The sequence below is a fragment of the Lipophrys pholis genome, assembly GCF_963383615.2.
Source record: "Lipophrys pholis genome assembly, chromosome: 8".
NCBI lineage: Eukaryota > Metazoa > Chordata > Actinopteri > Blenniiformes > Blenniidae > Lipophrys > Lipophrys pholis.
This window is the reverse complement of record NC_137630.1, coordinates 25,593,208-25,620,204: the sequence shown is the minus strand read 5'-3', so window position 1 is coordinate 25,620,204 and position 26,997 is coordinate 25,593,208. Positions and strand designations below refer to the sequence as shown.

General features: G+C 39.9%; 1 protein-coding gene across 4 annotated transcripts in view; it reads left to right on the top strand.

Annotated features, from left to right (window-relative positions):
* LOC308113062 (chemokine-like protein TAFA-1) overlaps positions 1-26,271 on the top strand; it is a 31,486-nt gene extending 5,215 nt beyond the window's left edge. The window contains exons 3-7 of one of the 4 annotated variants that reach the window (XM_080468975.1): positions 22,208-22,348; positions 23,341-23,415; positions 24,414-24,538; positions 24,734-24,822; positions 24,967-25,852. In XM_080468975.1, the coding sequence (XP_080325101.1) occupies positions 22,208-22,348; positions 23,341-23,415; positions 24,414-24,538; positions 24,734-24,766 (374 nt within the window). In that variant the 3' untranslated portion in view covers positions 24,767-24,822; positions 24,967-25,852. Of the gene's footprint in view, positions 1-22,207; positions 22,349-23,340; positions 23,416-24,413; positions 24,539-24,733; positions 24,823-24,966 lie in introns of all 4 variants that reach the window. The other 3 variants (XM_080468976.1, XM_080468977.1, XM_080468978.1) reach the window with 3 other exon arrangements.
* The last annotated feature ends 726 nt before the right edge of the window (positions 26,272-26,997 follow it).

Sequence of the window (26,997 nt, the reverse complement as noted above, 5' to 3'; positions counted from 1 at the left end):
GATATTTGTTTAAACAGCATGTTTAATTGAAGTCTTTCAACCAATTCTGTGCTGAGGCTATGGTTTGTGGTCACAATGCTTGTATGCAAAATGAATTTCTGTGGCCCACAGCTTAATTAATTAGCCAGCTTTCTTTCCCTCTCTCTTTCATAACTATGCCAGATGTTTCTTAAAAGCCACAATATCCCCAAGTAATATTAGCAGAGGTGTTTAAAGCACACAAACTTCATCAGCTTGATTGTGGCCGCATTGATAAAGGTACCCAGCTACAGTTATGCTTTTTTTTTTAATTAAAAAAAACAAACTCTACATATAGTTGATCTTTTCAAAACCGCGAGTCACAGGATAAATTAACTGACAAATTGATGAAAACAGAGTGTTTTGAAGATACTATTGATCTTGACCCCTGAAGCAATGCATTTCTATGCTTATTTGCTTTTACTGATGGACTGATGGTTTCAGTGGCGATTTCTATTTTCTTTATGATGCATGCATATCCTTGCACAACTGTAAGTGGTTAATGTCTCCCTCTTATTAGTCAGAATAATTATCTCATATCAGTCACATCTTGAGGTCACTGCAACATGCCGCTGGTAGCAGCCTGCTGGTTTCTTTTTTTTTTTTTTTTTTTTCCACTGTGAAGCTCATTATCTCCAAGGTAGCATTGTCACAGTCATATCTGACTGATCATCAGGCAGAAAAATATAATCCTCATCAGGTGCATCAGCAGTGTCTTCATTTTTAGATTTACTGCCTTTAAAGCCTCTATCCTGGCAATACAAAACGTGTTTGATTCCCATCACCGCAAACCTCATGTGGCACAAATGTAACAAACAAATATATTCATCTCCGTGCCTGCATTAATTTTATAGCATCAGTGGGCCAGAGTGCAGCACAGCCAAAACATGCATCTGCAGATATCACCTATATATATCTTAGAAGAAGAGCTATACTCTCATACAACTTAAGAGTGTCTCGTGTTGTTGAGGATGTAGAAGGTATGGAAATATATTTTACACCAAAATATTGTCTCTACCCGAAGCACAGATTATTAGTCTCATGGAAATGAACATTTGAATGAACAAATTCCTCCCCCTGACTATAATTTTGTTACATTAAATATGATTAAAAAAAGAAAAATGAGATGGTGAAAAGAAAAACCTTTTTGTGCTTTGGCTTTTTCTTTTTTCCTTTTTTTTTTTTTGGGAACAAAAATGCTGAAAGAACATGAAAAAAAATCAAATTGCAGGTTATGTGCAGGGTGTCATTTCTGAAAACTGTAATATTCAGGCTTTAGTCCAAGGTCTCATCTAGACATTGGTGCCCCTGTTGTATACATATGAAAGGTGTTGATTTCCCATTAATTATTATTTTCTGTATTTTGTTAATGTATCAGGAGCCCATTTTCTGTGATCTGAACATTGCCACTTAACCTGGCAGTGAATTTATACTTGATGCACAAACCTGCAGTCCAGTCAGCTGCAGCGTCCAGTGACATGAACAGATTTCTAATAAAGGAGCAATGGGCTTATACTGGATTTCAGTAAAGACTGGTCTTATGTACCCTCACTCACGGCTCTGCCGGGCAGCTTCCTCACTCCTCTGTGCCTTAGATGTATTAAGGAGAATGAAATTCTGGATTACAAGTCTGCGCCTCATTCGGGCACGCTGCCCAATGGTGTGAACTCAGAAAAAGTTTTCCAGGCATGCACCATGAGATACCTTGATATTAGACACACGACACTGTGGTCCCACTGCAGTTCTTCAATGAGATTTAAAATGTGCAAATTTGTCTGCTTCTTTTGCATTGCTGATGCCTCGGTTTATGAACTTGAGCTGATCCCAACAGACATCGGTCCTCATCTATTATTTTGTAAGGTGCACCCCACAATATGATTTACTGCCTCTGAAAACACTTGCCTGCCACTGCGTCTGTTTTTACTGCAAATAAAAAGGTGGTGCAAACCTTCTCTTCTTTCCTTTTGTAGCAAATTCTAATTTCTTTGCTGCATTAGGTTCGGATCTGTTTGGTAGCTTCCTCCAACAACACCGAAGTGATACAGTTTTCAGTTGATTGTCCTTGTGTAAAGAGTTCAAAACCCACAGAAACCCTCATTTTGATTCTCCTGTTTGTGGATAAACGACAGACAATTGCACAACCACACAGGCGCACATCCCTGAAGGCAATTCAGAGTCACCACTTCACCTACTCGCATCTTTGTGGAGGAGGGGGTGGGGGGGTGGGGGAGTCATAATATCCGGAGAAAAGCCATGAAGACATTGGGAGAACATGTCATTTCTACCTGTAAGCAAATCCGTGTCTTGTTGCTGTGAGGCGACAGTCCTAACCACTACACCACCACATGTCACATTTGATTCTATAGCATAAACAGTATCTGTTCAATAAGAAGATGTAAAAAGAAAGGCATAACATTTATATATTCAACGTTGAATGGCAGCATTATGGAGATTTGCCCGATGAATGCTGAAGTGAGTATGACCCCTAGAGTCTGGAGCCGGGTGGTGTTGGTATAGAGTGGTAGATGACTGATGAGCAATTAGCCCACTCTCCAGCCAGCCGGGCCACTGAAGTGGAGCTGGGGAGCTGGTGGGTTGCATTTCAAAGGTTCAAAAAGCCATAATGGAAACATACGTTGAATTTTAAAGGAGGTGGAGCAGAACTGATTGGCCCCAGATAATGTGCATAGCACCAACAAGCGGGTTTAACTGTGTTGGAAAGGTGGAGTGACTTACAGACAAAATGTACAGATCTTCATCAGTGACATTTTGCTTTGATGGGTAGGCATCACGTATATAGTGCATTTTACCGCTTTAGCAGCGTTTAAAGGATATCTCACATTCACCCGCTCACACACAATCGGGGACATATTTGGCTTCGGTGTCTTGCCCAAGGACACTTCGACACAAGGCCAAAGTGACACGCAAGTTTCAAACCATCAACAATGGGACTGGAGGATGACACAGTCTACTGACTCAACCACAGCCAATACATTAAGCTTTATGCGTCATTAAATAAACCAACTCCTGATGCTTTGATCGTTTTTCATGCTTTGAAAAAGTATTTGCTAACGAGAGGGTACAGAAAAACTGCAAAGGCTTTTCTGGAGCTTTGCACCATCAGGCGAAGCATACACCATCCAACTTCTCTTGCAAGCTCAGTCAGAAGGTCCAACCTGTGATTTAAATAGTTCATATATTTTCAAGGACATGTTGTAAGAGTACAGGCTTTTGGAATAAGAGCATAAAATCAGCTTCCAGATCAGAAGCCTTGTGGGGGTGAGGAGGAATGTGTACATTATGATGCAACTACTAACTTTTGACAGACGTATCTATTTACAAAATAAAAACAAAGGATCGGAAAAAAACGTTTTTTATGTTGGTATCACTGATCTTTTTCTTTTCAGTAACTATCCTACAATAAAAAGAAGGTTAGTTTAACTACAAAGTAGATGACACTTGTTTCCCTATGGAGCATGCTCATTACCGCCTTTCTCTTCTGAGTTAGAGGTAAGCATGCGTGACCAAGTCTCGTCAGCTGACTTTTGTTCAGCTCCCCAAACGCACGTACCAAGCTTAGGTGAAGCATACACTTTTCAATGGTTATTGTACTAAATGGATTCATTTTCAGCTGGACTGTAGCTCTTGGACAAAAAAATTAGTTTCAATCTGTTGATAGAAGTACTTTTAGCCAGTCTATAACATGTAATGAATACACTGGGTGCACTGTTTGGCAAATACACCGAGGAGTGTCTTTGCCACTCGCTCCCTGCGATAAGGACAAAAGCGCCCCTCAGATGTAACTTCCAGGTCATCTGAGGAGCAGACGGGAGAAGACATGAAAATAAGGTCAAAGGAAAAACCCTGAGTTGAGAGCTGAAACGTACCAGCAGTTCTTTGAGCTCTGTTTATCGAGTTAAATCTTTCATTGCTTTTTATTTTTTATTTTTTTTGCCCTGAAAAGCTCCCCTGTTAGTAAGCATGTTTTGTTACCATGACAACCAGCACATCAAGAGTCTTCAAGCTGGGTTTCTCAGTCAGTGCTTTGGATATTTATTTATTGTTTGTCTTCCCCAGTTTAGTATGTTTGAAAACACAAAAACAAAACTCAGTTTGTTAGTGAATCCTTCTCCAGCCATCTTTTGCCCATTATTAAAAATCAGACAATAAATTATCAACGGAACAATGAATAATAGACCCTAAGACGCCCACTGTTTTTCCTCTGAAGCCCACGGTTAAGGAATTAAAATTCAATTCACGACCAAATCAATCACTAACACCAAATAGCCAAATGTTTATGAGTGAAAATGCAATTTAACAGATGTAACCTGCAAATAAACAATTTACTAGCCATGACTAACCCACAACAAAGTGATTTAGAGTTTCATGAGAGGATGAAGGAGACGAATGAGATTGAAGGAGACATTGTCAAGCTGGTTTGGGCCGTCTGGATAAAATCAGATGAGTGGGTTAGAGATGAGGTGGATGAATCAGTGAGAACACTATAAGCGGGGTAAAAAAGGGTGTTGGGTGAAGAAGGGATGAGGATGAACGAGTGAAACGAACTAAAGTGGATTTGGGATGTGTGGATGAATGAGGACGGGATACAAGTTGAAGATGAATGAAATCAAGAATGAATGAATGAATGAATGCCTGAAAAAGGGATGAATAAATGAGGAATGGATGATAATAATGAAATGAAGGACATTTGAAGATGAAAGGATGAAATGTGGCATGCAGGCAGAAAGCGAATTGATGAAGAGGATTCATTTGGGGATCTTTGCCAGATGAAGATGACTGGATGAAAAGGGAAATAGGTTGGGGCTGTTGGCTTGAAATGAATGAATGAAGCTGGATAGCAGGACAAGGGTGTTTGATGAAGATGCAAAAAGTCCAGTAAGCTATGAAGGGATGAAGATGGAAAGGGGTGAGCGCTGGAGATGAATGGATGAAACTAAGTGTAATAGAGGAGATGTACAATATGAGGATGAACAGATATAAAAGAGTGGTGAATGCAGACTGGATGAGAGCCACGTTTCGCTTTCCTGTAGAAAATTGATCTCATTTGGTTCCTGCACAGCTTCCTACAGCAGCTGCTCCCAAAGCGAGTGCATTGGTATTGAAGCTTTGCTCACCTGAACTGAGGCCTCCGGCCAAGCGCTTCTCCGAGACATCATTAGGATTGTGCATACAGGAGGACTCCTGTTTAATAACTGCTGAGAACTGTGAGACACATTTTGCCTATTAGCTGATTGAACTGTTTTCCTACTCCCTTGGGAAAAGGAAGCGCTGCATCCTCGTGGGGTCGTTAGGAAGAAGACCCTAGTCTTGTTTGTCGTTAGCAGCAGCTTTTTTTGTGTGTTTTTTTTCTAAATATGTTGCAGTGACAGCTGACATAGCTCAAGGATAGTTGACTGTGAAGCCCTGAATCCTGATAAAAGTGTTCGGCTTGCTTTAATCCAGAAATAGTCCCGGACTGGAGCTCAGCTGTTAGACGCACAGTTCTTTTTGTTGTCTGCAAACAGCAAACTGAATAAGCCACTTTATTTATTTATAATTTTTTGCCAAGATTAATGCTCTCGAAAGTCATCAAGCCGGCTTATCTGCAACAACAATTGTCTGCAGTGGAAAATGAAATAGTGGCTTCTTAACAGGGGTTATGGATGACATTAATGTTTCATAATAATTAATACATAATGATGATGTTAGGCGTAATTAGTATTAAACTTTCAACAGGGTGAATTGTACGTCTGCATTAGACGAAGTCAGGGATGAGGAAGATTTTGAAAAAGGGCCGAGAGCCAATTGAGGTGAAGCATTCAGATGTGAAGTGGCACATTGCTTTAAACGAATAAAGATATGTGAGGACTAAATGAATGTTAACTCATTAAAGCCAGTTCGCTGAGGTTATAATAGATGCTCTTTGTAACCCTGAACAGTTTAAAGCCATGGATTGATTATGAGTCAACAGGCCCCTGGACACTGACATGTAATAAACTGCCCACAACAACGAAAGACACAGAGAGAAATAACAAATAGATTTTTTGCATTTTCTGTATTTTTTTATTAGGTTTCTTCCCGGCCATTCATTGTACTCTTAACATTTTTTTTTATTTATTTATTATTATTTTGTGTTTAATCTGGCTATCTGTTTTTCTTTTTTTTTTCATTCTCCATGTCTCCTTTAGTTTCTTTTCTCATCCAGAGGCCCTGAGTCTGCACCCTGCAGGCCACACCCTTCCATTAGACAATGACAGGGAACTGAGGACCACTAATCTAAAGCATTTTACAGCCCCATAGCTGGAGTGTGTGCACATTTACCACCATAGGGCTTCCACATTCGGTGTCAAAGCCTTAAACCCGCTGAGTGACAGGATAACAGACTGCAATGACTGTTGTGCCAGACTCTGTGACAGCACTCCAAATTTCTCTTGATTATTAGCACAGAGGCAAAAAAAAAATAAATCAATTCAACCTTTTTTTTGTCTTTCGTTCCATTGCCAGAGAATCAAAAAAAGTCCTCACACTGGATGGGATCCCACCATCCAGCACACTTCACAGTAATTGCTGATGTCAGTGGTTACACAAGCCTGTGTGGGTTCATGTGTGAACATTTTTCCACTTTAATTCAAACATATTCCCCCACAAAACCAAAACTACTGGTGAATTAATGATAGTTTGTGGCCCTTCTGTTTGTAAATATTATATTAGAAGGTTCAGACCTTCTTGTTTTCTGTGTAGTGAGGATTATTCCGGCAAATATGCTCCCCGCCAGAGTGAAAACGCCTCCCCTGGTGCCTGGTTTCCTCTTAACCCACGTTAGACGGGTGCGTAGAGATCCAGAGATACAGCAGAGATGTCACGAAGTTTGTCATGAGGCTTTCTTCCTCTCTGGCGCCCTTTCTTCTTCTTTGTGAAGGATTTTAAAGGTGTGGCAGCCCCCAGGCTCTCGTTGCTCCTGCGACAGTTTTGTCACTTCATTGTTGGCCACTCGAGCTGGAACTGAACTCAGATTCTGTGGATTTTCTGACCTACTTGTTTGACACATCCTTTATTAAAATGCAGTTAAAGCTGGCTCCGTCTCAGTTATTTCATGTGACTCAAACCCCCTGTTGTTCCCAAACAGCATCAGCGAGGAGAGAAATGACCTCCGTTAATTTGTCTTTTCTTGAAAATAAAGCCTGATTGCCTAATTTTTTATTCTTTTTTCAGATTTTCTCAATGAAAGAAATACTCTTTGTAAAAGGGGAATTAAATTTGATAAATCTCTTCTCATGGCATTGTGGCTGTGTTAGGCTATTTTAAATGCTTGGCAGGAATATGAAATTCATTATCATTACTTAGACCTCATTAAACTGAAAAGAAGCATCTCAACTTACTAATTGGTTCCAAGGGGGAGGGCAGTATTAGAAATAAGCAAAGTAATTAATACTGGGTTTATCAAGCTCTATTGCAGATTTCAGCTTTTTTTTTTTTTCTTCCTGTAATATCTCCTTGGTGTGCCATAAGTCTTCCAGCATATTTACACTACAGATCCAATTACCTTTCCTGCAGGGACTCAAGCAGACACGTGTGAAAATGGGGGACAAAAGTGGGGATATTACATTTTGTCAAATATGAACAACATGATGGAAGTCGTGCATCACCAGACGAAATTAAATTACAATAAAAAGATAGCACTTACTTTTTCTTTTTTCTTTTTTAATAAAAATCACATAGAAATGTAATGCCGTGCCCTGTAATTAAAGAAAATCAAATGAGGCTGCATATAGGTGGTGTCTAATTTAAAACATGTTGGATATGTGTTAAAAAAATATATTAAAAAATCACTACGAAGCAACACCTGTTCAGCATCATCCATATTAGCAGGAGAATGTGATTTAAAATCATGTGACATAATCTGTTCAAGAGTGGCATAGTGTCAAGATGAAGGTAATATCTGCTGTATTTTGTCCCCTGATCAGGAGGCTTGCATGTTAATCCCAGAGCTTGAAAGGTCATTTAGCTTTTGAAATCTTTTCATCACACGGTTTACGTGTTAGTAGCAGGTTGGCTCCCTGCACGGTTTGTTTGGTCAGCAGAGGGCCAGAGGTCACATCAGCGGTGAACGTTCCTTCTGAAAAAGACTCTATTGCTCCCTCCTTTTCTTCTCACTGAATGTAACGCTTTCATCAGAGCAGAAGATCTAAAAATATGAAATACCAGTTCTGGACATTTGCCAGACGGGGGGAAAAAAAAAAAGGGGGGGGGGGGAGATAGAGCGACAGGAACAGCTTGACATTTAAAAATGACATCACACTGACAGAAGACATATTTCTACATTGCAATTTTTTCTCTTGGCACGTTTTTAGAGGACTCTGGAATACAAGAGAGCTACAAGAGGAGGCTAATGTAGACGGAGTGCTTTTGTTTATGTATGTTTAATGAACATGAAAGCTGCAGCGGGATGCTGTTCCTCACTACCACACAAATCTAATAACATTTTCTTTCCCTTTTGGTGGAGAGTGCAAATAGCTTTTAAGGCTCTTGATGAGGACTCGCCTTGCAGTGTCCCGGGCCCGTGTTGTATGTGACAACAGGAGATGACAGGGTTTGAGCGTCACATGCAAATGACAAAACCCATTCCCTACCCCACTACTCTCTCTCTCTCTCTGTCTCTCTCTGTCTCTCTCTCTCTCTCTCTCTCTCTCTCTGTTGCATGCAGTTTTCATGCATCTTAAAACAACACCAGCTCTGCTCTGTGAGTAGTCATTTTTGCATTTCAACAAAGCATCACCAATCTTTGGCCCACTGCACAGGACCAATCTCACGGCCCCCTTGCGTGACATGCTGTCAAATCCACCAGCCATATTTCATGAATTTCTCTGCTTTTATTTGTCATGGACAGAGGCTTTCCCGAGTAGCAATTGGTTGTTTTCAATGCTTTTAAATTGTTTTGACTCTCCACTCTGTCAGACACGCGCACACACACATACACACACATACACAAATACACACAACAAGTGCAAAACCCAGGGAACGGACAGGTGAAAACAAGAGCTCCAGTTTGTTAAGATCAAAACATGCTCCCGTAATGACAAATTGAATATGTGAAGCTTTTGCAGAAACGTCATAATCATCAAAACACGTTTAATGGGTTGTGGGGTTATTTTTCATCATGCGAACACGTATGCCATTTGCATTTTTCACAACCTCAAAACAAATTTGTCTCCTACTTTATCGAGCAATATGCCATTCACTTTCACCCCAGCGTTTATGCCCGGAATAACAACACTACCAGAGGGACTTCTGATGTTCCTCGCAGGAGGCAGGGGGAAAAAATAGTCACTCAATTTGACACCATGCAGTCACATGTTTTTGTGCCTCTCACTGTCTTCCATCTGCATTAATTTGACATTCTCTAATCTGACTCTACCATTTCCTGTCAGCTACCAAACTGCTGTGCCCTGCTGGCTCCGGCGTCTGCGGCGAGCACAGAGAAAGTGAAGCCCATTATGGGTCACCTTGGACGCGTTTCCCATTAAAAGGTGACAGGCATGGCGCTCTAAACATGGACTGCTGTGGTTTGGAGATCAGGGCCTGCTGTCTCCGCAAAATGACTTTCAGGCTACAAAATAATTAACCACAGGCACTACAGACTTGCAGGAACTCGCGCCTGACATGGAGTCGGTTCGGAGCTTGTTTGGAGTTTTTCAGATGTCACACAGTTATCAAGACACATTGTCACATGGCTCGTGTGTGTGTGTGTGTGTGTGTGTGTGTGTGTGTGTGTGTGTGTGTGTGTGTGTGTGTGTGTGTGTGTGTGTGTGTGTGTGTGTGTGTGTGTGTGTGTGTGTGTGTGTGTGTGTGTGTGTGTGTGTGTGTGTGTGTGTGTGTGAGCGTACACATTTAGCACAGGGTGCGCACACCGTGCCACTTGCTGCCAGTCACCATATTCCAAAGCCCCAGGAGAGAAACTGGTTATCTGCTAAATTGAGTCCCTAAGGCTTTTCATTTGGTTTGTATATGGAGTGTTGCGCTGACGACCCTCAGTGTTATCCTTTCTGCTCCGTGCTGTGTTCATTAAATCCACATATTTCACTCCAATTACTACTAAAATGATAGATGGCGTTCATAGCCTCTCTATAAACTGCACATATAGTATTTCGTTCATGTATACATTGTGTCGAACGCCTCTAGCAGATGGCACAGGAGTGTTGCCATTCACAGGGTATACTCGCTATCAGCGTCTCCAGAGACAACCGCACAGTCTGGGCTCATTACAGTAGACAGCGAGTCATTGCATACTTATTGCGTAGTGACATTTCTATTGAGATAGACTGACCATATTCCTCTCTGCACTGGCTGTTTCATCAAGTCTGAAGAACCATTTACTGGTCCCACGTGAACCCTGCACTCATTCATTAGGCAGGCAGGACCGCAGATCCGCAGAAACTCCGGATTGGTACTGCGCGTCCATGTCATGCATGATTTGACAGCGTTTGCCTTCATCCGGGCTTGCTGTCCATAACTCATCGGATTTCGATGCAGTGTTGTTGGAATCCAGCGTGACTCATGGTGCCGAGGACCGTCGACAGGACGACACTCGCTCTCCATTCAAGCAGCCGAGACGCTGTTGATGCCAGTCATTGTCATTTATGTAGGTAATAGCTTTACGGTTAAGTGCGCTGATAAATTATCATGTCGTAACCTTACAATCAATCCGCCATGTGAGAACCTGTGTGGAGTTCACAAAGGGGCTCGAGGTTTAACAAAAGCCATTTCAGTGTTAACGTGCACTGTTACATCCTGATTTGCTGAATCAAAGAAGCTCTCAGGTACTTTATGGAGGGTAAAAGAGAAATTATGAGTGAAATCAAAACAAATGAGATGAATCCAGAACTAATGCTATTTCCATTTCTCTTTCTTTTTCATAGAAATAAAGGGCTTAGATAATAGATTTCACTTTATTAACTGATGTAAAACTCTGCTGACGTGTCATTCTGGCATGTTTAACCCCACATTTGGTAAAATAAGATGGAAGCATTCGATAGTCTGCAACTGCTGCTTTGGATCCGGAGATTAGAAGCAATCATGAGACATGTTGTGTCTACAGAGTGACGAGCATCGAGGCAAGTTATTCATTCTTGACCTTGAAAACAGCAGCGAACAAAGAAACCAAGAAAGCTCTGCTTAGGAAATTTATCCTTTTTTGCTCAGAGCTGACTGAGGGTTTGTACAAACACAATTGCTGCAAAGTAATGTTTGCATTCAGGTAAAACGTTACTTTTATCGTAAAATATGTATATGATTCACAAAAAGTGTCTGCCTTTGTGTGTTCAGAGATGAAACATAAAGTGACTGTTGTTAAGTTTTAAGGTATCTACTCTGCTTCACTGTGTCTATTGTGCTACTTCCTACATTTGAACACAATTGTTTTTACGTTCAACTCCATACGTTCTTAAAATGGACTAACTTCATGTTTTAGACTAAGTTGTAAGGATTCAGGTAACACTTTAAAAAAAAAAGGTGTTTCAAATTGAATCCAGGCAGGTTATTACGGTACTCTTTATTCTACTTCAGAAAATGATTTAGTTTCTGATTTCTAAGACACACTTGGGTCCATGATATGTGTATTTTCTGATAATTGAGCCAGTGTATCAAACATAGTTTTGCAAACAATAATTAGATTGTTTGCGTCCGTACATGTATGGAATTGGTATTATTACTCTTACTGGAGTATTTTCTTGCACAATAGTCTATACTCTGATTGGCCTACTGGAACTTTCAGTTGCAATATGTTTTGTAGAAAGGTGAAAATACAGGAAATCAATATAGATGCAATATCCAGAGCAAACTATGATGCAGTTGTCAGATTTTGGTGGTAAGTCAGCAGGTCGAAAAAGTTTTTTCGGACAAGTATTCGTACTTGCTACTAATACTCACTCAAACTTTAGGAATAACTCAGGTTGAGGGCTACCTTGACCTTATGTGCCTCACACAGATAGCTCATACTTAATCCTTTTTTTTATTCCGTTATCCATTATATGTATATATATCTATATATATATATATATATATATATATATATATATATCTATATATCTATATATATATATATATATATATATATATATATCTATATATATATATATATATATATATATATATATATATATATATATATATATATATATATATATATATATATATATATATATATATATATATATATATATATATTCCTCAAAAGACTTTCGTACATTAAACATTAATTTGAACATTGCAGTCAACTGATAATAGTTTTGAGACATTCTCATACTCAAGACATGCACTCCTTTAAAACACCTTTTACATTTAGTCAGCAGCGGGAAAATCGATTTGCTTAAGGGTCATTTGTTTGAGGGGAGGATTCCTGGATTCCTCGCTGTTTGATGAAACACAGATACCCCCTGCATACTTCCTGAGCCTCTTTTCTAGTAGTTTTTAAGATTGCATCTGCTGTCTGTTCGTTTGAGTAAATATACAGTGGTTGCCTCCCTTTTCACCATCGTGTCAATGTAAATATTTCAGTGTACTTGGCTTCGTCTCCAACCTTCCTCCAGTGCTGTGTGTTTGATTCAGTTCGTCATTAAACTGTCTTTGATGTCAATGTCATAATAATTTGCAGACATACGGGACGTCATATTTGTAGCTCTTAAATCATTGCAGGCCAGTCACAATTGCAAGCAAGAGAGAGACCAGAGAAAGTAGGGCTGAGTCGCGGAACGCAGCAGATGTTCATTGTTCGCAGGGAGGATTTTATTTTTTTTCTTTGTGACAAACCAACAAAAGAAATCTCAGCAGAAGAAATGAATCAACATAAGAAGCCAAACACCACAGAGAACAAATTATCTCAATAAACAATGAAATCTCAATCACATATTACACAAATTTATGTTTTTTTTTGTTTTTTTTAGTTTTTTAAGTGAAACTATTATTGCGCTTAAGAAAAATACGATGTGCCCTTTTGGGTGCTGGTTGTGTGAGTTGGACACCTGGCTTCCTGACAGTCTTTGTCTCCCAACCCGGAGCGAGAAAGAGGCAGGAGCACAGAGCATGAAGGAAAACAGGCCAGTTCCAGTTGAGACCCTCTACTTCTGTGTGACCTCTGACCGGTTGAATGACAATTTCTGGGAGACCCTTGTTCCCTGCCAATCAGAAAGACTTCTGAAGACACACACACACACACACACACACACACACACACACACACACACACACACACACACACACACACACACACACACACACACACACACACACACACACACACACACACACGCCCCAAATAATCACACAGTGAAGCCATTTGTCATTTGGGAAGCTGGCTTTGTTCATAGCCCATGATAATGGGAGAAACGGAAATACAGAAAACAATTATACCCTTGCATGGTTCCAGCTCTCACCTGTAGAGAGCAGTCATATCAAGCCATGTTACCCCCCGCCCCCCCCTCCCTGTCCTCCTCTAAAATATTTATAATTCAAAGATGGGGTCTCGGAGCATGGAGCGTGTTGTACTTGCAGGCTGGAACTACGGGCGAACTTGAAGAGCGCTCATCAGTCTGCCATAGCTTTTGTTTAAAAGTACCCAGCTCACCTGCCAGCTGGAAATACCACGCCGATTTGCATTTTTATTCGATTTTAATGTATTCTTCGGAGGTGATGATTTCCAAATATAGAGTATCCCTATTCTTTGCTCCGTTTGCTAGCAACACGCAATGCAAGTTAATTCTGTTGAGTAGTGTGTTTTTAATAGATCAAAGAGGAAATCTGGGGCTGTCTTATGCAATTAAGGAGATGCATTAAGAAGAACAAACCCCTGTGGGCTGTTGTTTTCAAATGATGCCCTACTGCTTCCACTGGTACATCACGATTAACGCTGCGCAGACATGCCCTTTTGTTGAGTGCATCAGACAGCAGGCAACATTCTCCCAGACCAGCTACACGATCTGGATATTTTTCAGTTAAACCAAAGGCTGTTGATGTTTTCTGAAACACAGAGCCAGGAGTCATGATAACCCCGGGAAGCTCACCAGACTTGGCAAGAAGGCGAAAGGAAAGAAAAGGCATGCTCTCTCAGCGTCGTCCTCCTCCGGGATACATCGAGTTTTGACTATGAATTATGTTTCTTAAAGCCACCTTCGCCAATTAAGACCTTCAACACAAGCTGGTACTGATGATGTTATTATCGCTTGTTAATTATATCAGTGAAAGCAGACACTGCAGGTGTACTAAATGAAGTGCAAATAAATACATCATGTTTCATTCTGTGACCTTTTTTTTGGTGTGGAGGGGGGGGGGGGGTTATTGTATATAAAGACAAGATAAATCACTTTTTATAGCAATAAAGTAAAAATGGGGGAATCAAAGTGAGATAAAACCAGTGATCTACTTTAACTCAGCAGGTCATGTGGGGCTGTGGTGATTAATCCCCACTGGAGTTCACACGACGGCTCACAAATCTTATCTCATCCTTCCATTTTGAATATTAAGCTACTTTATGACTTAATTTGGCCTCCCTTTGAAAACACTGTTTGAACACACTCATTGTACTGCAGAGATCTTCGCTGTGACGTTTGAAACATTCCAATTAAAACGCAGCAACCACACAAGTTTTTTTATGTTTTTTTTTTTTTTAATCCCCTCAAACGACTTTGTGAGGCGGGTCGCACTCACTGGAGTGGTTAGCGCTCTCGAGTACTCCAGCACCCTGCAATCCTAAGTTAGATAAAGGTCGCCAGTCCATTACAGGGCAAACAGAGAGAGACAATAACACAAAGCTCACATTCACGCCTAAGGATGTAATTCAGGGTCAAAGTAGGGTTTCACTACTGTGGGCTGTAACCACAGGAAACCCACTCAAGTGAACGTCACACAGAAAGGTGCGGCCCGGATTTGAACCCATGAGCTTTTCCCTATGAGGTGAGAGCGGCAATCCTATTCATGAGTTAAGCAGCTTAATAATGTCTAATTCAATGGAAGTAGGCGTATTCAAATCCAACCCCATTTAAAGAAAAATGACTATTGTAGAAAGCTGTGCCATGCAAATCATTTAAACATATCACTGGTCCTGTTTGCACACTGTTGATCTGCTCTGAACCGTATCTTTTTCCCTGTTTGTTTCCTTACTTTCATCCATCATGGAGTGAATGGATGGAGCACTAAGCCGAGGGGGTGCAAAAAAAAAAAAAAGAAGCAAAATGGGAGATGATCTGCCACAAAATCTAAGCTAAGCTGGGTAAAAGTAGAGCAATAGAAGAAATTCAGCAGAAATGTCAAGATCTGTGAAAATATCTTGGTGGTGTTGGGGAGGTGGGGGGGCTACAGTATTTACAATATACACAAAAAAATAACACACAGACACACAAATCAATTTTTTTTAACTTTTTTAACTTTGCTGATTTTATGCGTTTCTTGAATTCCAGGAGAGTTCGTGACTCTTTCACTTCTTTCTGAAGTGCGTTCCATAAACTGATTCCTGTCACTGTGACAGTTCGTTCCATTACTTTGGAATTAAAGCTGGGTTTTTAAAGATGTCTGTTTCATTCAAATAATAGTGACTCTCTCTTTTTTCAAACCTTTCTTGGATATATCTTATATTATATATTGCTTTCAGAGCCCTTTTTTTGTCAAATGAACAGTGGCTGTGTATAAGTTTTACAGGCCGAGCCCAACATGTCCACACAGTAAGTTAAATATGATATAATCATTGTGTTATATAAAGTGAGTAAAGAAGATTGATTTAGTGACAATTTGACTTTATGTAACACTGCGATGGATTTTGCTATTTTTCCCTTTATATAATTTATATGTGACTTCCATTGGAGATCCTCATCAATGATGACTCCTTTGAATTTCCATCCCATCTATTGTCTGTCATTGAATATTATATATTTAGTTTAGTTAACATTGAGAACTATTCATTTTGATCAAACCAATTTTTTTGAGATCTTCGTTTACTACTTCTATTGTTTCCTGTATATCTTTCCCTGAGTAAAAAAAGGTTGTGTCGTCAGCAAATAAAATACTCTGTCATTTATCCGATGCTTTTGTAAAGTCATTCATGTATATTATAAACAATAATGGACCAAGTATGGAGCCTTGGGGTACCCCCCTATAATTTGAAAAATCATATTTGTCTCCATTTTTAGTAAAAGTTTTGCAAATTTTCTCAGGAAAGGTTCCTGTCGTTAGTGACACATTACAAATGTAAGTAAATGGTTCAATAATAGATTCAATTCTGTTTTTTACGATCCTCTTGTCTAAGCCTTCGCAGTCAGTTGATCTCTTGTTTCCAGTTTTTTACAATTTTCCTTATTTCATCTTTTTCCACATTCTCAAGAAATATACAGTTTATATGATCTATAATTGTATTTTCTTGTGCTCTATGTATTTTTTTTTTATTTTATTTTTTTTTCCAATTGTAGATCCTACACTTGCAAAATATTTAATTAAATTTTTTCCTCTTCGGATATTTCTAGATTGTCCTTCACAAAATAATGTTGGTATGCGCTTTTGATTTTGGTTTTCTTTAATAATACTGTTAATTATTCCCCAGGTTTCCATTAACAACATAAACATTGTTGATCATAGTGCAAACTGGCAAAACTAATCTATTAGTATACACTCTTAGTCTCTCAGGCCGGTGGTCACTTTAGGTAGAGCCTATCGAATGGACAGATAATAAGACATCAAACTTGACAAATCTTCCTGTGTTTTGAAAATTAGATAGAAATTTTGCAATTCTCTTGTGCACAGTTACATGTGTATGGGAATGTGAATATTATGCAAAATGTAAATAGAAAAGAATGCGCAGAACACCCCAGCCATCTGTCTTGTGAGCCCACTCACTCCAGATCGGGGTCGCGGGGGCTGGAGCCTGGCCTGGTACCATATGACATTGGGCAAGATGTACAGTACACACTGGACAGGTTGTCAGGGCATCACGGGGCAAACACAGACATATGATCACCCACACAAAAATTCACACCTATGGCGAACTCGGTGTCACAAGTTAACCTAACAGGGATTGCTTTTGGAACCGAGCAAAGATGCTGAAGTGCTCAGAAAAACTCCCACATGCACAGGGAGAATATTTTCAAAATCGGCGTAGAGCAGGATTCAACACCAGACCCTCTTGTTAGGAGATGAAAGTGTACGGATGTGGAACTCAGAATATATAAGGAAGAGGTTCATTATGTATTCTCATTCAATTCTCGACCTGCAACCATCACCTAAGTAATGGATCACTCAAAAATGGCTCAGGGCCTGATCTACTACGAGTTGTGCTGATGAAGAAAAAAAAAAAGGGCCAAAATGTGATATTAGGTATCTATTTAGTATTCCTCCATGAATGTGGAATATTAGATGTGTCTCCCAGATTACTTTTATTTTTTTTTTTAAATTGGGAAGACTTTTTGCCAATGAATTAATCTACGACACACGATGTGATTCACGACCTCTGGAAATAATGGCGTTGTTTATGATTGTGTCTTTTTTCACCACATGTGGTGAAAAGCAGCTCAGACGTTCGACTGTTTTGGTGAAAACCATTTCCTCTGCTGACTCACCGTGACTTTTGTTTGTTTTTATTAGAAGATATTTTCTGTGATGTACCAAAGCCACATTTTGTCTCTGTGTTGAATCATTCCCTTGATTGCTTTTATTGTATATAATTATTTTAGTTAGAAGGCTAAATACCTGTTTGTGTGAGGGCTCAGCGCTCCATACCATGGTGACCGGGAGAAACCACAGAAGCGATAAACCTTCTAGCTAATTGTCCATAAAGCATGCGAAACCCCTGTTTGAATCCTTCTATTTGCCTCAGATGTCCCTCATGGTTTTATTCATGATTAATGACCTATAAAACACAAAACTGAAAGATGATCTTTTTGTGAATGTGCATTTTAACAGGTGTTATGCTTGACATGAGTAAATGAGGCCCTGAATCTCTGATGAAGGTTTCTTTATTTTAATAATTTTTTAAGGATCTTTTTTTTTTTTTTTTTTTTGATAAATACATTGAGAAAGATGGATGCTCTGTTGTGTTTCTGGGCTGGATGGATGGATGGATGGATGGATGGATGGATGGATGGACGGATGGATGGATGGATGGATGGCTGGATGGATGGATGGATGGATATTGCGAATGAAATCTGTAGGTTTTATCAATGGTAAAAATAACAACATTAGCACTTACAGCTCAGTTTAAACTTCATAAGATTGTCAGCGCAGTGCAGTGAGGCTGTGTTTACATATTTCACATTCTATGTATTTATGCATACACGTGTAGAATTCGTGAGGACACAGTATTAGTCCTGCAGCTATTTAATTTTTTTTAAATATTGAGTTGGAGCAGTAATATAATCAATGTGTAAAATAATCAAATATTCATAACATGAATACACCAATGGCTCATTAGAAGAGAGTTATACTTGTTTCCAATAATCGCCTTATATCTGCTTACAGCTAAACTAAAGGGTTTTTACAGTTAAGATAGAACTAATGCCACATGGCATTTTCTCTGCTGCTATTCAGTGCCGTTTGATACTCCAACTGGAGCAGGTTTTCTCTTAGAATACTGTGCAGAGCTGCATCTCCGCTACCAAGGAACTGCTCCGCGTCAAGAAGACCTCACAAACCCGAAATATTCAAATGTAGGAAAGCAATATATGCAAATCTAGCCATGACACATTTCATAAACCCACAGCTCATTGTCAAACATTACTTCAAATCACTTTGCTGGCAATACACCAGATACTTTCCCCCTCTCACTGCTCTTTCTCTCTACACCCTCCTTGATCTTGTGTCATGCTGACGGGTGTAATTGTCAGATGGTCCTTTGCTGCTCAACTCTCATATGTTGAGAGTCGGAGCGCAGTGGGTGGGAGAGGCCAGTGGTTGAGGTGGGTCGAGTCCGTTTGGTCCAGTCCTCTCATCCTTCAGGGCACAGCCAGTAGTCAGGTGATAATTGCACGGTGGATGTAGTGTTCATATTCATGATAACCCTGAGGCAGGCCTCTCCTCCCGCTAATAGATGTCTTTTTTTTTTTGTCTTCCCCTTGCTCACTCTCACACATCTCTTCATAGTCATTTTACATTCGACATGCTGGAGGGGCCTCGTTTGTTCAGAGAGTGTAAAGCAGGAATAATTATTACAGTTTACATCAAACTTCTGTCATGTTTTTTCCAGTTATTTTACCTGGTGGAATAAACAATTCAAGAAAATACACAGTGTAGAGTAACCACCTTTATTTAAGGTGCCTTCTCACACATGTTTAGCAACAAAAACCATAACGAACATGAAACCGTATGTAAACAACTGTAATGACATTACTTTGTGTAGTAAGACTCGTGACTGATGACTATAATAAAATTAGCGTTGGGTTAACGCTGGCCTAATTGATTAGAGCAACCCATGAGCAAGACGTCGAGCCTCAAATTGCTCCTGAAGGAAGTGAAGCACCTTGCATAACAGCTGTTGCCCTGTGAAGCGTGCGATCGTTTGTGTGAATGTGTGAATGTGTGAATGTGACGGTGTAAAAGCAACTGCTCCAGCAAATAGACAATATATGTGAAGTGCACTTATCATCTCAAAATGTTTTACTATTATTATTGTCACATCTTTAATTTACGGAAACATTTGTGTGGCTGCCGTCTTTCTGCCCTGCTGATTATCCAACTTTATGTCGAACTGAAGTTGTTGTCTTACCAGTTATATATTAACATGAATCTGGTGCCTTTAATGTGTCAGCAACCATAAATAGAAGTTAGTTCACCGAAGTGCTACTGTCTGGATGTTGGTAGTTAATGTCTGCTTTTTCTTTATACGTATTTCTTCTTGTCAGTAGTTCGTAAGTCCTTTTTTTCCCTCCAGGTGTGATGGCATCTAAGTTATACAGCATCTTTAGTCGAATAACAAATAATATTAGCTGCATTTAATTCATGATTCAGTCCGTACAGTGTCGAGAACTCATCTTAGCACGACAATAAAGCAACTGTGTAAATTAAGATATTGTAAACTTGGCAATTTTATATTATTGTAAGAGTTAGTTTTGTAAGGGACTGATTACTTGTTATTTTTGAAAATGAGTGAGTGTCATTGGTAATAACTGCAGTGACGAGTGTAGAAAAAGTGTCCAAGAGAAGAAGTGAAACACCCGAGGTGTTCCTAACCACGAGCATGACCTGCTGCGATGGTCTAGGACTCACCCCGCTAAACAGGAATGAGTGAATGAGGAGGAAATGTACCTTTGGAGGGGGTTCCTGATGGACTCAACAATGACCAGTCATGCATTTTCTTTAGTTTCCAGCTTTGGCCCTGTTTAATGGTCCTCTCGTACCCTCAAGGGATGCTTTATATTGGCGGTATGTGAGCCAGTATTAAAACAGATGGGGTGAAACCACATCGATAGAGGGGTCTATTTAACCGAGATTGTTGGTTGATTCAAGAGTATTCACAATTATGGGCAAACAGATAAATATAATGCCATCCATGAATAAATCCACGTGCTTGATATGGTGTTGTTCTGTTCTTACTTTGCATGCGTTGGTGACTGGAGCGCTGAACTGAAAGATAGTAAGACCCAAGAAGGGGGGGGGGGGGGTACAACACAGAAAATATCCAATAAGCAGACCCACAAATAAAGTCACGGGGAGAAACTCACATTAATCCATTAGCCCCATATCTCATATTAATGAATAAATAGATAGTGTGAGTTGTTTTGCGTCAGACAATCCGCCCATTTTTATAGTGCAAACCTTTAGTAGATCAGGTCTTTAGGATCGTTGGGGGTCAGAGTGGATTTCTCCAGACTCTGGCTGGAGGCAGGGTACATCCTGAGCAGCTCACCGTTCCACCACAGGACAAACAGAGAGGCAGACAATCATGCACAGTTATATTCACACCTGACGTCAAGTTTAGACTCACCAGTTAGGATAAAACACTTCTTTTGTGTGTGTGTGTGTGTGTGTGTGTGTGTGTGTGTGTGTGTGTGTGTGTGTGTGTGTGTGTGTGTGTGTGTGTGTGTGTGTGTGTGTGTGTGTGTGTGTGTGTGTGTGTGTCTCACACATAAATGATTTGTGTGGCTGATATATATTCATGAGTAACATTACCACACAGTGGTGCCGTGGTGAGCATTCTTATGTCCTCCATGTGTGCAGTGGTTTTTCTCTGGGTAATCCAATTTACTCCCACGGTTAAAAAGAAAAAAAAAAAGAAAGAAAAAAAACATGTGTTTGGGGTTAAATGGAAACTCTAAATTGCCCACAGGGGTGAATGTGAGTGTGTTCAGTGGTCTGTCTGTCTGTGTTTGTCCTGTGATGGACTGGTGACCTGTCCAGGCTGTACTCTGCCTTCAGCCATGGTCAGCAGGGATCGGCTCCAGCGCAACACGAGTGGGATAAAGCTGTATAGAAAATGAATGAATAATAATAACAAGCCATTCGTGGCTAAGCAGCTGTTTCTCCGATTACTCTTGACTAAATTAAAGTGTAACTGTAAAGATCTTGAAGGAGAACTGTTTCATCAGCAGGACTGAAAACATCAAAATAATGCCGAGACGTCCACTCCCCGACTCTGATTATTGACAAAAGAGGCCGAAAGGACAGACACAACGAGCCTGATTGCTCACAGTGTGCTTCTCTGGGTTGTTTGTATTTTGATGGAACGTTTGTATTTGTGATAAATTTAGTGCGGGTCACAACGTGATGTCTGAAAACTGTCTGTCACAGCTGCTCACACTCCTCAGTAGTCTAGTTTTGTCCGATCAATCAGATCACAACAAAGTGAAAGCGGATATTTCTTGCCCTGGAGAAATTGTCACCAGTGAATGCTTCGCGTGCAAAAATGCAGATTATTATTATTATTATGATTATTCATTTGCAATGGACTGACTGATCACCTCACTGGGTTCCACATGTAGTGGTGTAAAATGTGCAGCTTTGCTTTAAAGAAATGTGTTGGAATATAGGATGAGACATAAATACTCAAGCAAAGTACCTTTCAAGTGGTTTTTAAGTACAAAGGTCAAGTAAATTAGCTACTTTCGTTTAGTAATTACAGTCTGTGTTAATCCACAGAGGTGTTGGGAGAAGGAGATGCTTGATTACCCATGAGATGCCGACTTAATGTAGCCTGTTGTTTGTTTGTTTGTTTTCTCCTTATCAGAGGGGGGCACATGTGAAGTAATTGCTGCTCACAGATGCTGTAATAAGAATCGCATTGAGGAGCGGTCACAGACAGTCAAGTGCTCTTGTCTGCCGGGGAAAGTGGCTGGAACGACCAGAAACAGGCCTTCGTGTGTGGACGGTGAGTAGTTCAGCAACTTAAGAAGCAGGAAAATGTCTGCTTTTTTCTAAACTACAATCCTGTCCTTTGTCTGGATGAGGCAAAAGTATTCCTTCAGAATATTTTTGCATTGAAGTATGAGAATGTCTCCCTCTTTTGTTTTGTTTTTGTTGTTGTTCTTTTTTTTTTATATACATTTAATCCCCATAAACATGCTCTGCATTCGGCAAAAAGTTCAAATCCTGCCAGACCAAACTGCTATGTTTTGTAAAGATACAGAGATTTTGTTCAAAATCTCTGGGAACCCAGAGTCACCCATGCAGTGCCTTGTCCCAAATAAGATTAACATTACCTGGGATAATGTCACATCCAAATTCTGCTCCTGACAGACGGCAGAAGGCATCTGCAGGGGGAGGCTTTAGTGCAACACGAGGCACGCAAACACAGCTGCTGAACGTAGCGTTCAGACGAGAAAAGAACTGGAAGGAGGGGGGAAAAAACCAGAATAAATCTCTGCAAAGCAAAGAAATGAAAACAAAATAGGTTCTGAATAAAAATGTATTTAACAGCTTTTACTTGATGCTTTTATATCTTACGTTGACAAATGCGTGATCACTCGTATAAACTTAGTTGGGTTTTTTTTTCCTGCTTTGGTCTGACACAACGAAAACACACACTGGCTTTAGGAAACCCTTCACCTGCAGCTTTTATCTTAAATCCTTTTGCAAATATTACTGCAGTCTCTGTGCAGACTGGGGGAATTTGAGGTCTCTTGATGTCGGCTCCGACAGATTCTTTTCCTCTGTCACACACTACAAACCATTTACTGTCTACTTACCCTGTGTTTAAGGCAATTTTCTCCCCCGATGGCGGGGCCGGGGTGTGCATTAAGTCAAGTCTCAGTCACACCTCCCAATCCTCTCACACAATGAAAAGCCCCAGTTTCACCCTCCGCGCTCATGCCTAACTGCACCTAATAAAGAAGCCGCATTGTAATACATATGTAATGTCAGCCAACAGTTTTGATTTGGAACAAGTTGTCCAGAGCTCATGCGGGTGTAGAGCCGACGGCCACAATCACACTGCAGGTAATTTTCTTTTCTTTTCTTTTTCTTTTTTTTTGCTCTTTGATTTGAATTTTTGAAGTTGCCTTTCACATTATAATATATATGCCTTTTTAAAGTCTTACATTCCATTTTTTTTTTTCTTTACCTGAGGGATGGATGACGTAGGTAATCTAATCTGAGACGTGACACATGGTATGCTGCGATCACAGAAGCTCCATAAATATAGAAGCCACACATGTCAACCTGCGCATCAAATTTGAAGTTGTGAAATCGGTTCTGATGAAATTATGATTATATGATAAAGGGGAAAAAAATTTGCGTTTGAAGTACAGGTTTTAACAATTTTTATTTTATTTTTTTTTTGTGGCGCAGCGTGTGCTACCTTTCTACAGGAGGTGTGGAGGAGTTCTGCCCATTGTTTAAATGTGATCTCGCCTCCTTCTGCGTCGAATTGTGACGCCTGTCTCTGTGAAAGTGAGATAAAAACGCAACAAGATTGTGCGGACCGAGGTCGCTTTGACAAACATCAGATAATTATCCAATTTAGGACTACATCTGGAAATGGCCTGAATTGGATTTAAAAAAAAATAATAATAATTTAAAAAATCTGATTTGGCTGTCGTGTGAATGTATCTTTACCTCTAACATGACACCCATCTTCCATACCGCTTTATCTAACTTATAGTCATGGGTCAGAGGAACTGATCCCAGGCTACGGTGAGTGAAAGCTTGGACATCACGGGACAAACACAGACATGCACTTACGTCCACAGACAATTTAGACTGACCAATAAAACACACACACTTGTTGTTGGACTGTTGGAAGCCATTAGACTACCTGAAGAAGAAAATCCATTCATGCTACAGAATACACTACAACGCTACACATCATATTTTTTCCCCCCACACATGATTCAAATGAAATAAATCCAAAGTGTCCTGCACTGTTGCCTCTCTGTGCACACATTTATGGTGGAAGTTACCTGCCGTGCCATTTCTCTTGTCTTTGTGGCCTGTAGCATCCATAGTAATTGGGAAGTGGTGGTGTGAGATGGAGCCTTGCCTAGAGGGGGAGGAATGCAAGACGCTCCCCGACAACTCAGGCTGGATGTGCTACGCCGGGAACAAGATCAAAACCACAAGGGTAAGATAACCTCTCTTGACCGCAGGAAACAAGATATTACAGCAGAACTGTGGGAGAGAAACGCACAGCAGCTGCTGTGACACTCGCTTTGGCATCCAGCGATCGGCTCGGTTATTGAGATTGAATTTATGTGCAAATTGACTTGTTAACGACACGGTCTGACCCCTCCAATTTCTTTCTCCCTTTTCTTGTCAGAACACTCAGCCATACACCACATCAACATATTAACGCTTTGCGGGAAAAGGAGGAGAGGGAACACCTCTGGTGCAAAGGTTAATTTGCAGGTCAGCCTCTTCAGTTTTCTGCCGGAACACTGGCGCACTAATTAATTTTCCTCCACTGTTTTAAAGGTCAAAAAACACCTTTTCTACTTATTCCTGTGATACTTACAGTTTTTCCATCCTCGTGTCTTCCCTTTCTCGTTTCAGCACATCCATAGGACCAATTATCACAAGAGACAATGAACCAGTTGTTGCTTTAAGATATGTGAACACTTCTCAAATAAAGTGTAAAAAAAAAAAAAAAAAGATGTAAAAATACATAAAGCACATCCTGCTCATGGCTCCTGAAAATACTGACGCTCCATGCTGCCTGCGGGGAACTTCATCATAACCTTGTAATGAAAATATTTTCATCTATTCCTCTTTTTTTTTTTCCAAGAGAAAAAAAAACAAAAAACAAACATTAACTGTCTGTACGTTTGGATTAATATCTGGAGAGTGTCTGACGTCCCTCCTCAGACATCAGTAAGACAGATGTCTACTGTGAAGCACCAAACGAGAGAGAGGAATATATCAATGGACATGAGATGAGAAAGTACAGAAGCTGACAGCCCTCAGGATTTTCTTTTCTCTTTTTAATATTGTGGGAGGAAAAATATTGTACATAAACTGTTTGTCCTTTCCAGTGTACATGAACTTTAATGGTGGTGGTGAATCTTCCCTCCTCATACCCACACAATACGACACAACCAAAGTTTGATGCGTTCAAGGACACAATGTTAGGATGACACAGAGGAGAGAAAAAAAAAAAAGTTTTATAAATACAGCTTGTGTGTCTTGTTACATTTTACCATTTGTTTGTATGGTTCTTGTTATGCCTTTGCTCACCTCTTAAATGGCTTTTACCAGTCAACTTTGGTAACATGTCTGCTACCCTGAACCTGATCGATTCACCAAAATGTGATACCAGTAGGTTATATTCGATACTTGAAATGCCTTATTTGTGTTGAATCATCCCAATGATGACATTGTACATATGAAGCCATCTATTGGTATGTGCTGAAATTTCATTAAAGTCATTGTTCCTGTTGCTTACGTCAGTGCATTTCTGCCACAAATAGAATACAAATCTAATGACAAAATGCATATTTCACATACTTGGGATATTTCCACTACATACTACAGTGAATCAAGTAACAACAAAACATTTTTTCACAACTACAGACGCCTTCTTCGACATTATTATTGCCCTCTTGTAAACTATGGCATCTGCATGTATAAAATGCACCAAAAAAAAAAAAAAACTACCAATCTGCTAATTTATTTCAACACTGGAGCCCTTAGCTGAAAAAAAGACCACAAACTCATCACATCACAACATTATATTTTCTTTTTTTTTTTTTTATTGTTTTGGATCTCTTAAATCTGGTGGGTGCAGTTGGTTTGTTTTTTTTGGTTTGTTTTTGTCTCATTTACAAGTCAATAAATAGTCTTTTTTTGTCTGCCTTTCGGGAATTTTCTAGATTGTCGTGTCAGTAAATTGTCTTTGGAGTAAAGCTTTTGTGTGTTCAGTGTAGCTTACAAAAGATACATTAGCATACAACTAAACCGCCTTCTCCATTATGTTGTGATGCTCAATTAGGTTTCTGGCACATCACATGTGCCGTTTTTTTGGGAGCAGCTGAGTCACACAAGGTTGTACGAAAGTTTGAAACTGCGTCAAACATGGTCATTTAATGCAGGACATCAACAAAGAGTTTGAGCTAAAGCCAGTCGAGAGACATCCATCCATTTTTTATAACTACTTTAGTCACATATTTCAATTGACCCGTGGGAAAAGGCAGAGTACACCTGCATAGATCGCCAATCGCAGGAAGACACGCCGAAAATACAGAGTAATCGTGTATTGGGCGTACAAAAAGAAATCCCATACGTCAAGCGAGTAGCGTTCAACAAACCTTAAATGTGTCAACTAATGCACGCAGAGAGTAATCCAAGCATGACAAGGGTCATGACGAGATATTAGTGCTGGGCCTTGTGTCAATATTGTCTCAATATGTTAATAAAAAGATAAGATTAGTGCATTTAATCTTGCTTAATTTGACTTTCCAAGACAGAATTCTGTCAGTGCGCCTGAAAAAAAACAAACTCCATTCAGTTCTCTGCATTTAGCAACTCTGTATTGTTCAATGTGTTCAGCGGTGTTTCCTGTCAATGATACGTTGGGTTTGATGGAGT